The sequence below is a fragment of the Zeugodacus cucurbitae genome, chromosome 2, assembly GCF_028554725.1.
Source record: "Zeugodacus cucurbitae isolate PBARC_wt_2022May chromosome 2, idZeuCucr1.2, whole genome shotgun sequence".
Classification (NCBI taxonomy): domain Eukaryota; kingdom Metazoa; phylum Arthropoda; class Insecta; order Diptera; family Tephritidae; genus Zeugodacus; species Zeugodacus cucurbitae.
The window spans coordinates 48,447,426-48,461,707 of NC_071667.1; the positions used below are offsets into that span (position 1 = coordinate 48,447,426).

Sequence of the window (14,282 nt, forward strand, 5' to 3'; positions counted from 1 at the left end):
TTCCCACTTTTCAGAAAGTTCACTAATTCGTAGTAAGGGCAACTTGAGTACATTCGCCGATATTACATGTTTGACCGTAAAGATATTAATCCCTTCTTGCCCAATAGATTTGGAGACTTACAGGATGTATGATGTACAAAGCATACGAATACTGTACAAAGATGGATGCAATAAAAACTGACATATAAATAGCTCGCGCATCTCTAGGATCCTAGGAATCACGATTTTTAGGGGTCGTCATTCTTTCTCGAATAGAATAAAGATTTTCTCGAATCTCCAAATTGAGGTCTCTTATGTAGGGAATTCAGGTTGTGATAAAGCAAGCCGTAGCAGTTCCCAACGACATTAACAGGAATGGGTAGGGTGGCGAAGGTATGCTCAGAAATTTCCGTGTATATAAGATCTGATCTTGCATAGACGTCATTCCACAAGGAAGGGATAAGCACTCTTGACATCTTACGATTTTCCTTGGGTCAGATTGGATCTTGTGACTGACCAGCTCATCTGAAGTCCAATCGTCCAGTAGATACCAAGGATGCAGTAGATGCTCCTCCTTATTAAAAGTTTGGATTACCTAGAATTACTCCGTGTCCAGGCACCCAAACTAGTCTAATCGTGAAGATCTAACTGGTATCGACTGAAAGTGAGGATAGTCATTTATTTACCAGTCTCGAGCGCATAGTTAGTGAGCACTTAATACCAGAGTGAGTCGTCACTTCATTGAAGGACGAATAATGTTACGCTTCGAAGCAATAGATCTGCAACTTGCGACTTAAAAATTGTTCGCAAATGTCTTGAAAACAATATACATAACCCTTTGTTCATAAAGTAGTTAACATATATTAAATTGTTAATATTGATACTTGTTACCTACAATTGATTTTGTGAACAAATTTTACTGTTTCATATGAACAAAATTACATTTACAATAAGGGAAAATTTTCAAAGATGTAAGATTTTCCCCATTTAAAATTCGTGTTACAAAAAAACCAAATGTGTGGGTTTTTGCATTGGGAATGTCGTTCACATGGAATTTACAATAAGGCTGATTGCAAATTGAAGATAAATTTATGTGAAACTTATCACAAAAAACAATTCCTCGCGTGTTGGTGTCCACCAAATGCCAATATATGCGGTGAAACATTTGTGAACAAAGTGAAATATGCATTTTGCATACATATCAAGCCAAATTGAAAGTAAATAGTCAACTATAGCCAAGCAAAAATAACAAATATACATACAAAAACTTATTTATTAAATTTATTTTTAACTTTTGTATACTAAAATATAATTGTGAATGGAAATACATTTTTTGATACCTGTAATTAAGTGAAAGTAAAAAATATTTCGTTCACATTAATAATTTGCTGACTTAACTATCATAATAAGGTCACTTTTTATAAAATATGTATGTAAATATGGATCGATTATGTATTACTATAGTTACAATTCGAGTTGATAGACATTTAATTAAAAGCTAAATATACTTAAATGTGTGAGAATTTTTGTACACATACATATATATGTAAATGTACGCATAAGTGTAAAAAGACGGAATCGTTGCGCAGTTATAAAATAGCTGTAATCTTAAAATAAAATGCATTCGTTTTGTGTAGGACAATCATTGGATGGAATGCTCTAGCTAAATGTTTTTAAATACATATTTGTATGTATATCGTATATATAATACTACTCATCTAAATGAATGAGAGTAGCATGGACGGAATTTATATTGAATGCATTCGAAATGAACTCTGTTGTGTCAATCAGTTATTGTTTAGGTACATTGAAATAAGGTACAACAAACTAACTACTAACACCGTGTTAAGGCCACTGCGGTAATGGCGGTTTCCGTTGTTGCGCGTTGTCTTACCTAAAACGGAATTTTATTCATATTTAAATAAATTCAATCATATCATGAGCGTAAGCCCATACTTACCCATTTGGAAGCGCAATGTGGGACTGGACATGCGACCATCGCCGCCATTACTGAATGCCAGTACACGCATATTATAGCTTTTGCCTGGCGTAAGATTCATTATGTATGATTCTAATTTTTCACCAACCGGAATAATTGTGTTATTCGCCGTTATCATATTTTGGTCGCTCTCCCATACGCGCACCTACAATTCACAAATATCAAATTTGAATTAAATTGTTCTTTTTTCGTAAACTAATTTCAGCTACCTTATAGCCCTCGATCGGTTCTTCATCCTGTGCTGGTGATACATAACGCCATACCACGCGCACAGTTGAAGGATTTATGCCATACACATGGACTGATGATGGTGGTTTTTGAGGCGCCTTGCGGTACGTTCGCTCTAAAAATTAAAAAAAAAATATTATTAAACCACAGTTTAGAGTCAATATATTTGAAAAATTAGTAAAAGAAATATTACCTTCGAAACGTTCACTTTCTGGCCCCTCGCCGGCGGCATTGTACGCCATTACTTTTACAAAGTAGTATGTATCTGGCTGTAAGCCAACAATTAAAGCCCAATTTCTTGTGGTACGCGACAAATAGTAGACAGCATCTTCTTCATTATGTGTAGTCTTCCAATATTTCAACTATGTAAAAAGATAAAAGAATTTAGTACAAGCTTTAAAAATTAATATGAAATGTGTATGCTTAAACTTACTCTGTGCCCAATCAATTTACCGCGCACATTCTCCCTTGTCATTTCGATCGGTCGCCATGTAACATTGAAAGCCGTGGAATTGAAGGGCATAGCAAACGGTTTTTGTGGCGCTACTTGAGGCATATCTTCCGCCGAATAAATAACTACTGGTTCACTCTCGGGGCCCTTACCAATATTATTAATAGCTTGCACTTTCACCTCATATTCGGTGTAATAGTTATTGAGTGGTATATTTACAACCGCTACACCATCGTTTTGCAAAGATTTCAGTTCCTCGGAGGCCCATTCTAACGTGCCCTTTAGCTTCCAGAATACTTTGTAATGTATGCCATGGCTGTGTTGTTCCTGTGGTAACAGTGGATCCCAAGTAATGGTTAAATCTCCAATCTTACCACCGCCACCGCCAACATTACGCGGCGCTATATATGGCTTGTCTTCGTATGTGCTGTAGATTGGCGACGGTGTAGACGGAATACCTATACCCAAGTCATTAACTGCGGCAACGCTGAATTCGTACGAACACCAAGGTATGAGATTGGAAACTTCAGCCTGTTGTCGGCCAGTGTATCGATCTACCTCATGACCGCGTACGCTTGTGGATACATTCACCCAAGTTCGATTCCAATTGGTGCGGCCAAGTATATTGTAGTATCGTATGGGTCGTCCATTATTGGCGCCATCTATCCACTCAATGATCGCCTTTGTTTTACCAATTTCGATAACTTGAACTCCGCCGGGTGCACCAGGGGCACCTTCTATGACCACAGAGGTTTTAGATGCTATCTCATTTACCGAAGATTTCACCACACACTCATAGTCCCCACCGTCCAGCAGTGTTACATTATGTACCGTTAGTCGATTGCGATCAATTATCTATAAAGTCAAACATAATTAGTTGAAATGTGTAATTTCTTGTTAATACTACGAAAAGCTCCTTACAATACGTTCAGTGCCATCGTGGTTATTTCGCAAGATTTCGCCGTTACGTTTCCACACAAACGCGACATCCAGCAACTCATCATAGCTCGCATCGCATTGAAGAAATATTAAATCGTGCTCTTGCGTGGTGATGCGCAGTGGCGGTGTCTGTATGAAACGCAGCTCCTCTTTAAATGAAAAATAGCAGTTGATGATGATACACAAGCTAGAAAGCACAATTTACTTACGTAACACAATTACTCGCGATCGTGACTCATCCGTGCCCGCTTTGTTAGTCGCAACGCATGTGTATAGCCCCTCATCGTCGCGTGAAGTCGGTGCTATTATCAATGTACCACTGGGTAAAATCCGCCTATGACCCCCGGCGCCGATAAGTTGACCATCCTTCTTCCATTGGAATTTAGGGCGTGGTGCTGCTTCTGGATCGCATACGATGGTCGTGTTGCCATTTTGCACAGCATAAATCTCGGGTTCAAGTGGTCTTTTCTTAAATGACGGTTTCATGGATAGCACGCGTAATTGCGCTGAGGAGAAAGCTGTTTTCAATTGGTTCGTCGCACCGCACTGATACATGCCATCATCTTTGTCCGAATCCAAATATTTAATAGTAAGCACATTGTCCTGTATTATATACCGATCTTTATCAACACGCTCTGGGTCAAATCGTTCTGCGTTCTTATACCAAGTATAATTCACATCAGGTATTGCAAAGGATTCGCAGATGAAAGTGACGTCGCCATTATAATCCATTATTTTATCCTTCAAAGGAATCGTGAACTGCGGTTTCATTTGAATATTGATGAAAATCGATTTGTGAATAGTTTTGCGTGGGTTAGAAATTGTGCAAGTATATTCTCCGTTATCATTAGTTGTTGCGTTTTCAATAATTAGCACACGACTATTGCTAATGGTATAAGCATTGCGCTGTAGAGGCTGGCCAACTCTAGTCCAATTATACGAAGGTATAGGATACCCAAAACCAACACATTCCAGACGTATTTCATCGCCAGCAATGGGCGCTTCAGGGAACACCTTAAAAATCATATATCGTTAAAATGTATTTACAGATCAGAAATGTTAAAACTGCTTACCTTTGGGAATGTATTTGCAAAAATAAGAGTTTGATAGTTGCTGTTGGGCGTCACTCGTAGCGGGAAAAATGGACCATTACGTCCAGTATCGGATACTGATGTCTGTACACTGCATGAATAATTGGCACGATCCACTATCTCGATGGATGAAAAATATAAAGCACCATCATTCGATACGAAAACGCGCTGATCTTCTTGCACGAAATTCGGAAAATAATCGCGCGCCCAATAGTATTTAACATCTGGATAATGTTGTGGCGGATCACAAAATATGGATTTGCCCCAATTCATATCAGCAGTTTCAGCTGAGCGCTTAAGATTAAACTCCATAATAAATCCGAAATTCAAATGTGCACTCTCGGAACGTATGCGTCCGAACTTATTTTCCGCAACGCAATGATAAGCACCTTGGTCGAGTGCCTGTTTTGGATCGTAAATTATAAGATTGCCTCCGGAAATTGTATATCGGTCGTTAGTCAACGGATCAATTGTCATGTATTCAAGCGAATCATTTACGTAGACTTCACGATACCAGCGGTATGTGGGTGTGGGGAAACCACCTGCCAAGCAACTCAATGTAACATCATTTATAAGTCGGTTCTTGCTCGTATCAAATGTTGTGTCATTAGGCTGTTTTACAAAGTAAGGGCCGCGTGGAATTTTTTCGAAATCTTTAATGTCCAAGCCGTAATGAAATGGACGCTTGTCATCTAATTTCAAGTTAATATTTTCAGGATTATAAAGTACTTTTGACTCGCAGATGAATAGGTTCAACTCTATGTCGTAGGCAGGCATAAACATCCAGCGATCACGCTTCTTTGAAAATCCATATACAACACGATCTCTGGTAAAGGGATTATCACCATTCTGGTTTGGCCCTAAAAATAAAAGAAACTTGTTAATTTTGATATTATTACTAAATAAAAATATTGCATATTACCAATAAATCCACGCAAATTGTTTTGATTACGACTATTGATAGAACCTGGCACAGTGTTGTAGTACTGATTCGGATTATTACGATTATAATCGGTCTGGTACATGTTTTGCACCAGGAATCGATTGTCGTGTAGATTTTCATTTTCAAACGATTGATCTTCATCAAAGGCAAAAGAGTCGTCCAGCACGAGGAATGGTGAATTATCATCGTTTGCCCAGCTATTGGGTCCAGTCTGTCTTGCAGATATCCAAAATCGGTTTTGCCTTTGATTCTGTATTATCAATTGTTTCAGTATAAAAGAATGCTTTTCGACATTGTCTACATTCAAAAGCTCGGCGTTGTAAGCTTTACAAATTTTCTTAGCCTCTAGCCAGTTACGTTTTGGCGAACGTATAAATCTGTAGCATGTTTGGCGAAAAGATATCCAATGTTCTGGGCAGTAATTCTGCATTTCATTATCTAAATATTCAAAGCCAGTTGATGTGATGCCACGATTGAACGGATCATAGTTACTTATACCACCGCCGCCTGTGCCATATATGCCACTACCTAATGTGTTCGATGACTGGTCGTAAAAGTTGTTTTGGTTCGGCGAACCTACAAGTAGGCCGCCACCACCCTGCTGCGGGTTTTGTAGATCCTGTTGAGATGGTGTCAGAGAATTGTCGTATTGTGAAACGGAGGACCCTTGCTGAGTATTCGTATAAAGAGGATTATAGCGGGGTTGATATTCTTTGTTGTATGTTGGTTGATATGGTTGTGGTTCGTTAGAAACTTGAGCGTCAGCATTTGCATCAGCGTCGCTATATCTCAATAGGGTCAATAGGACAGCATAGAAAACAACAAGATACGCCATATCCACTGATTGATATCAAGGAAGAGAGCGTAAATTAACAAATTACTTGTAAATTCTGAGTTCCTGGTATTTCAAAGGCACATTTTTGACAGATATTGCAGGATATAAATTCGAACGAATCACTTGGAGCTGTAAATAATACGACTTATTAGAATTAAAATGTAAATATGTACATAAATATATCGGAAAACAAACATCTTTTGAGGAGTTATCATTAGATTCATTCAGTAAACTGTGCGAATTAGCTGCCAGAGTATACTCAAACAAGTGTGAAATATATATATGAATACATAGAGGCGTGATCATAAACATTAAACGTAAAAATTAAAGTGTAAATACATATTGAGATGCGTTTAGATGAACCCACTTATGTATGTGTACATGAAATAATTTCAAATTTAATGTTTTTAATATTTTTAATGTGGATTCATTCAAAAGATATATTTTTCAAAATGAAATACCTCCCATTCAAAATTTATACAAAGTTAATATTTCATTTCCACATTTAATGTCTGTTAATAGTAAATTAAAAATTTCAATAAATTATTACTGGAAGCTTTATTTTGGTCTACACGGTAATACTCAGCAAAGTTCTTATATAAACCTACATATTTACATATATGTACATATATGTGTGTGTGCATTTGTCGAGTTAGGTGTGGCTTTTAAACAACTGGAGGTGCTAAGCAATTTATACATTTTCATTGAAAGATATTTTAATATAAACGTATTTAGACAAGACTTTAAACAATATGTTTGGTATTTGTAAATATTCTTTAGAGTTTTCTTAAAAAAGTAGGCATACATATAAAAATAAAAATGGTTGACTGCGCTGCCTCCGTCGATAGAATGCCAGCAGCGCACTGTTCAATTAAAGTATTTACTAAATTCATTTAGCACTATCCGGTTTTCACATTAAGGAACGCTAAGATTGTCCGGGGAAACTTTAGTATAGTATCCCCCGATTTCAGGGTTAAAATAGGTATGGTTGGAAAGAGGACGATCTCCAGATTACGAATATATATAATAGTTGCCGCAGGAGACTTATAGTTTTCGAGATATTCGCATTTAAAGTTGAAAATTTCACAAATTTTATGTGGCGATATTTCGATTATTACTTAACTTTTAATTTATATAATACGCTTATTATACACTAACACTTCACTAAATTGTTTCCACATGCTTATTTTATATCAATTGGTTTAATATTTGCTTTAAATAAGCATTTTAATTTTTAAACAATTTTGTTTATATGCACAATAACCAGGTTGACAGATATCAAGTATTGCCATAACCAAACAAATGAAAATAAAAATAATAATCTTTCGCGTATTTCTTTTTTCTGCAATTGCGGCCTTCGGCCGCGCTTTTGAAAAATAACTCTGGTCCACCCAATATCATGGTTTTTCAAGAAACAGGAATAAATGTATTATAAATCATGTAATTTTTTTATTAACTTTTATTCGTTTGTAAAATATGTAGATTTGGCAACACTTGATATCTGTCAACTGGTTATTGTGCATATAAACAAAATTGTTTAAAAATTAAAATGCTTATTTAAAGCAAATATTAAACCAATTGATATAAAATAAGTATGTGGAAACAATTTAGTGAAGTGTTAGTGTATAATAAGCGTATTATACAAATTAAAAGTTAAGTAATAATCGAAATATCGCCACATAAAATTTGTGAAATTTTCAACTTTAAATGCGAATATCTCGAAAACTATAAGTCTCCTGCGGCAACTATTATATATATTCGTAATCTGGAGATCGTCCTCTTTCCAACCATACCCATTTTAACTCTGAAATCGGGGGATACTATACTAAAGCCGACCCGATTGTCCTTTTAAATCTCTTATTTTTAGATATGAAGTCAAGTATGTATTATTTTGATTTATTTAAATGTCTTTTTGCGCGTTTACGTATAAACTGAGTCACACTGTCGGCTTGGACTCTTTTAAGTCGAGCTTACGCCAACCCAAAACCACACCTTAAAATAGTGTTAACTTCTTCTTAAAAAAAAACGCAAAAAAGTTATATCGCTGACAAAATTTATATTACCTTTGAAAAAACAAACTTTTCTAATGTTGATTTCGATGATACGATAATTCTTATTGGAAATAAAACTGAAAATTAATTGAAAACATAAAATTTCACCCAGCAGCGAATAAATCGGACACAACAGAACAAGCACAAAAGAGAAATAACAGAGAACGTATAATATATAATTGACATTCTCTGGAAATAAGCCAACCAAAAGAGAAGAGGATACAAAATAACGGGTGATTTTTTTGAGGTTAGGATTTTCATGCATTAGTATTTGACAGATCACGTGGGATTTCAGACATGGTGTCAAAGAGAAAGATGCTCAGTATGCTTTGACATTTCATCATGAATAGACTTACTAACGAGCAACGCTTGCAAATCATTGAATTTTATTACCAAAATCAGTGTTCGGTTCGAAATGTGTTTATCGACAAATTTTGTTCAGCGATGAGGCTCATTTCTGGTTGAATGGCTACGTAAATAAGCAAAATTGCCGCATTTGGGGTGAAGAGCAACCAGAAGCCGTTCAAGAACTGCCCATGCATCCCGAAAAATGCACTGTTTGGTGTGGTTTGTACGCTGGTGGAATCATTGGACCGTATTTTTTCAAAGATGCTGTTGGACGCAACGTTACGGTGAATGGCGATCGCTATCGTTCGATGCTAACAAACTTTTTGTTGCCAAAAATGGAAGAACTGAACTTGGTTGACATGTGGTTTCAACAAGATGGCGCTACATGCCACACAGCTCGCGATTCTATGGCCATTTTGAGGGAAAACTTCGGAGAACAATTCATCTCAAGAAATGGACCCGTAAGTTGGCCACCAAGATCATGCGATTTAACGCCTTTAGACTATTTTTTGTGGGGCTACGTCAAGTCTAAAGTCTACAGAAATAAGCCAGCAACTATTCCAGCTTTGGAAGACAACATTTCCGAAGAAATTCGGGCTATTCCGGCCGAAATGCTCGAAAAAGTTGCCCAAAATTGGACTTTCCGAATGGACCACCTAAGACGCAGCCGCGGTCAACATTTAAATGAAATTATCTTCAAAAAGTAAATGTCATGAACCAATCTAACGTTTCAAATAAAGAACCGATGAGATTTTGCAAATTTTATGCGTTTTTTTTTTTTAAAAAGTTATCAAGCTCTTAAAAAATCACCCTTTACAATCAATGGATTTTTATATTGAGACATTTATGTAAATACTAATTCACAATAGAGTTTTAAACTTGAAACCAATTGAATTCTTAAGAATGATACACACCTATATATTAGCTGCCATCGATTGGTCACTTCTCTGCTCGATATATTTGGGCGCTGCTCGCCTGTTAAAAATTTCACATGTGAAAGCAACAGGCATTTACTTATATAGTCCCAAAATGGAGGAAATCGGATTTTAACCACGCCTACTTCCCATACAAAGGTTATGTTTAAAACTACTAAAAATGCTTTAATTTAGTAAGGAAAACCAACAGAAACCTTAAATTTCATTATATAGAAGGTACAGAAGAGCTGCACCCAAATTGGTATACAAAATTTTAAATGGTATACCACCCACTTATGGGTCAAAAACCATATCACCGAAACTACTCGACCAATTTCAATGAAATTCGGTTTGTAATATTTCCCTTGCATCCCAATGATATGTTGCGAAAATAGGCCAAATCGGTTCACAACCACGCCTACTTCCTATATACCAGAACTTTGAAGACGATCTGAACCGTTTCCATTACAATATATAAAGTAATCACTAGTGAAGATTTCGGAACAGAACTTTGCACATATACTACATTTATATATATTGTGGCATCGTCCTTCTAAAAATCGTCGAAATGGGACCATATATATATACATTTCAAGGCCCCATATATCGAATATGAGGACCTCAGGGCTTCTAATTTTTTTTTACCGGAAATATAAGTAAGTCTCAGATATTTTGAAGTTCGGAGGAAATATCTTTTTTTTAATAATATGTCTCCGTGCCAAAAATACGTGAAATCGGGTCATAACTTCATCTAACTCCCATATAGATAATATTAGGGTTTCCAACTTTCAATGGACTTTATACCATATATATGACGAATATATAATAATATATGGGCATTTCCGCCAGAAGGTCCACCACAGACAAAATATTAAACATTATTAGAATTACAAAGTGTTTGCATATTTTCATAGGAAAATATTTAAATTTATGTATATTAAATTAATTTTAAATTAATTCATAACCAATTGCGAGATATACCAAAGCCAAGTTGAATAGGAGCTACTTTTCTAATTTCGATTTTTCTACTGAATTTGTTTTTTCGTCAAAATTGTTAAAGAAACATATCATGTATAATTTTTTGCTTTGTGTAAAACCTTTATAAGACCCCTTTCACACGGGCAATTATTGTCGCGGCAATTCTTAGTTTTATTGGAGAGGGGGCGACGAGGAGAGGAGAATCGCGCCGAGTCTGCTGTGTTCAGGCAACACGCTTTGTGTTCTTATTCGTAACAGTTCGCTGCTACGTAACAGTGTTGCATTTACACACATTTTAAAATTAATGTTTAAAATATATTTGAAAATTTGAATTTAATCATTTAATTTTGTATATAATTTGCAAATACATATAGAAATATGCATAATATAATGAAAATGTGCTAGAAAATTGAGAATAACGATACAAATTACTTAATGAAATATATTTTTTTGCTTGGAAACGATGCGTACAAGAAGTTGAGAAAATTATATGAAAGAGAATGACAGAAAAACACGAACAGAGTTGTCGAACAAGAATTGCTCGTGTGAACGCAAGGGGCGACAGCAAAAGAGAATCGCCCGAGAATTAGCAACAAAAGTTGCCCGTGTGAAAGTGGACTAAGGGTACAAAGAGCAAAATAAATGCATAAGAAAGCATGCGATTGCAAATAACTGTAAGTTTTCGATCCCTTATTATCCTATATTTTAATGTCCCGTGCGACATCAAAAAACAACACTTGTTCCCACTGTATCGCAAATATAAGCAGCAAACTCGCCAATTTTGGGTGTAAACAGTAAATTTTTATACAATTAAAATAAAAAAAACCTTGCTTAAAAATCAGAATATTTGTGGTTTTGGTAACTTCTTAAAATTGGTCCCGTGCGACATCGTAGGTGTGTAATTTAAGAATTGAAAATTATTTTTTGTCTTGTAAAATTGACTTAAATATGTAAATATATACATTTACATTAATTATTTACAAATGAGCAAAAACCGCACTTTAAATTCCACTGAAATAGCTATTCAAATAGATTTTGGCGAAAATTATAGGCTTACAAATCAAAATAAGAGTGCTCATTTTAACAATGTTGTCAGAAGAAAATCGTTTGCCTTTAAAAGTGACAAGTTAACGCACGATAAATCTCTTAACTAAAATTAAGAAATCCTTTAGTTGCTTTTCTAAAATATTTATTTTTTTTTATGTAACTGCTCTCAGTTTAAAATCAAATTTATATTATCAAGCCTGATTAATTTTATAAAATAATTAAAATAGTCTTAATTAGAATATAATTTTTTGCAAGGAGCCGTCGATGGAGTGGGAGCAGTTATCAAACGAAACGAGCAGATAACGAAATCCAAAAATGTTTATTCCCGAGGACAGCATTTTCTGAAAAAAGCTGTATTTCACATTCATAATACTATTTTCATTTCATACTATAGAATTTTTGTTGTGTTTCTCGTTGGAAATTAGTTTAAATAAATAAATAAATACATTTACTACTTTTTTAAGCCATTTTATTGGACTTGTTGTTAAATAATTCCGTATTATAAAACAAAATCAACATAAATATTATGATGGAAAAAAATGTCCCGTGCGATTGTGGTTAATAATTAATTAAAAAAAACTATACATTATTTTTGGATGAAATTCATACCATCTTTAAAGGCCATCAATGCGCAACATTTTACAATCAAAAACATTTGAGTATTGAGAGTTTGAATCGTTGTCCCCAAAAACGACTTCCATTTTTTGTCCCGTGCGAATGCCTTGGTTTTTTGCAATTATCTTGAAAATGAAAACCGTTCCAAAAACCTTAACACTAAATGTAGAGCTAATGAAGGGCTATTAAAAAAGCCTACTGTCAAAATTAAAAAACATTTCAGTTCATATTTTTTTTTAGTTGAAAGGTGTACGATTGTCCCGTTCGACATGGCGGAAATGACCATATATAAAATTACCTAAATAAATTGCAAGAGTATAAAATATTCGGTTACACCCGAACTTAGCCCTTCCTTACTTGTTCTTGCTTTAAAAATAATATAATTAGATAACTTGAAGTGCTTAACATAAATAAATTAAATTTCATATATTACTAATATTCTAAAATCCACATAACTGCGATTTGGAAATTCCGAAACGATCATCTAGGATACATATGAACATATGTATGTATTTTGGAATTGCTTCAATTAGTTTTATACTTAATCATTATAATAATTTAAACAATTTTTATTATTCGGTTTTATCTATTAGAATTTTTTTCCCATTTATTTAGTTGAAACTCAATTAATTCCAAAGATTTTAATAAATTTTATGCATATTTATGTATGTATGTATGTATGTATGTTGTATATTTTCTGCAAGGTTTCACGTTTCTCAATTTCGATTTCAAACAATTTTCCAATGATCCATGTGCTTTATCATATCATGACATAAGCAGTATTGCAATTGTATGGGGTCAAAGCGTCTATTTTCCAATGACTTCATATTTTGTAAAACCTTCGGAGTACTTATACGATTATCATCACAATTTTCGAGATTTCTTATTTTTTCGTTTTGCAACCAACCATAATTCTGATTTGTATATCGGGGTACGCAAAATTCGTTCCTCGGAAAGTAATTCTCTATTTTTTCTAATTCATTTATGTAGTACCTAACTTCCGGAGTATCGATGTTTTCCAAATGCTCGTATTTAGAATAGAACTTTTCAGTCAAAGGTAAATTTTTGTAGTCCGGCTTGAATGTGTGATAATCAGCATTATTCACAATTCCTTGACATCGAAAATTTGGCTTACATTTAGGATTTTGCAGTACCGCAGACACAATTAGTTTGTTTGGAGGATAATTTACAGCAAATTTGTCTTTCTAAAACTCAGAGGTAGTAATACAGTATATTACCGTATTTTAAACTTGTCGAACTAACCTTGGATGGTGGTTCTGGTTCTGGACACGAGCAAAGGTCTTCCTTTCTTGGACATTTTTTAATACCCCCTAACATGCGACAGCAAACACTCATTGGGTCGCAACGCTCTGGTTCATTAAACCACCTGGGCAAAGGGCTAGAGATGCATTTAATGGCTTCAGCCAATTTCTCTTCGCGTGACATCTCCTTTTTTGTACAAATCGGACATGGTGATTGCTTTTTACCCTTCTCATCTAGTTTAATACAAATTCCACACGGCTTTGGTTTTCCACTTTTGTCGTCATTCTGATATTTGTACTGAATATTAATATTGTGGTTACAAAATGTGTGCAATGTTGGTGGTTTTAAATTAGTCCTTTCACAAGGTGGTATCGGAGGTTTCTCGTCCACAATATCACGACATTCTTCTGCTATCTTTTTGGCAATCAAATTAAACTGTGTATCAGTAGCATCTGAATCGTGGCACTCCATACTTTTCTTTATTTTTTTATTAGTAAATTTAGATATTTCAGATTTGAAGAACACATTTTAAAAGTAAAACTTTGTCATGACTAAATTTTCAATACATACTTTTTATAAAGAATTATGCTTAGTGAACCAC

General features: G+C 34.8%; 2 protein-coding genes across 3 annotated transcripts; both read right to left on the minus strand.

Moving 5' to 3' along the window:
• Positions 1–1,487: 1,487 nt before the first annotated feature.
• Cont (contactin) lies at positions 1,488–8,668 on the minus strand. 2 transcript variants are annotated; one of them, XM_011193512.3, is made up of 10 exons: positions 8,529–8,668; positions 5,610–6,594; positions 4,670–5,547; positions 3,806–4,610; positions 3,579–3,745; positions 2,640–3,512; positions 2,400–2,568; positions 2,188–2,321; positions 1,940–2,123; positions 1,488–1,873 (listed from the first exon to the last, which is right to left on the minus strand). In XM_011193512.3, exons 2-10 carry the CDS (start codon positions 6,463–6,465, stop codon positions 1,767–1,769), a joined length of 4,173 nt encoding a protein of 1,390 aa, XP_011191814.2. In that variant the 5' UTR covers positions 6,466–6,594; positions 8,529–8,668; the 3' UTR covers positions 1,488–1,766. The 2 variants fall into 2 exon arrangements, with proteins under 2 accessions (XP_011191814.2, XP_011191815.2); XM_011193513.3 differs by lacking the exon at positions 8,529–8,668 and adding an exon at positions 7,271–7,402.
• Positions 8,669–12,972: 4,304 nt separating this feature from the next.
• Positions 12,973–14,268, minus strand: LOC105218132 (uncharacterized). The gene is made up of 2 exons (XM_011193514.3): positions 13,682–14,268; positions 12,973–13,623 (listed from the first exon to the last, which is right to left on the minus strand). The coding sequence occupies exons 1-2, from the start codon at positions 14,150–14,152 to the stop codon at positions 13,147–13,149; spliced, it is 948 nt and encodes a 315-aa protein (XP_011191816.2). The 5' UTR covers positions 14,153–14,268; the 3' UTR covers positions 12,973–13,146.
• Positions 14,269–14,282: the final 14 nt, after the last annotated feature.

Excerpts from the sequence above, each read along its gene's own strand:
- Cont (XM_011193512.3), bottom strand. The coding sequence starts at position 6,465 with ATGGCGTATCTTGTTGTTTTCTATGCTGTCCTATTGACCCTATTGAGA. Across the intron at positions 2,322-2,399 it reads AGAAAGTGAACGTTTCGAAG|AGCGAACGTACCGCAAGGCG; the intron begins GTAATATTTCTT and ends TTTAATTTTTAG. Across the intron at positions 1,874-1,939 it reads CACATTGCGCTTCCAAATGG|GTAAGACAACGCGCAACAAC; the intron begins GTAAGTATGGGC and ends ATTCCGTTTTAG.
- LOC105218132 (XM_011193514.3), bottom strand. The coding sequence starts at position 14,152 with ATGGAGTGCCACGATTCAGATGCTACTGATACACAGTTTAATTTGATT. Across the intron at positions 13,624-13,681 it reads AACCAGAACCACCATCCAAG|AAAGACAAATTTGCTGTAAA; the intron begins GTTAGTTCGACA and ends TCTGAGTTTTAG.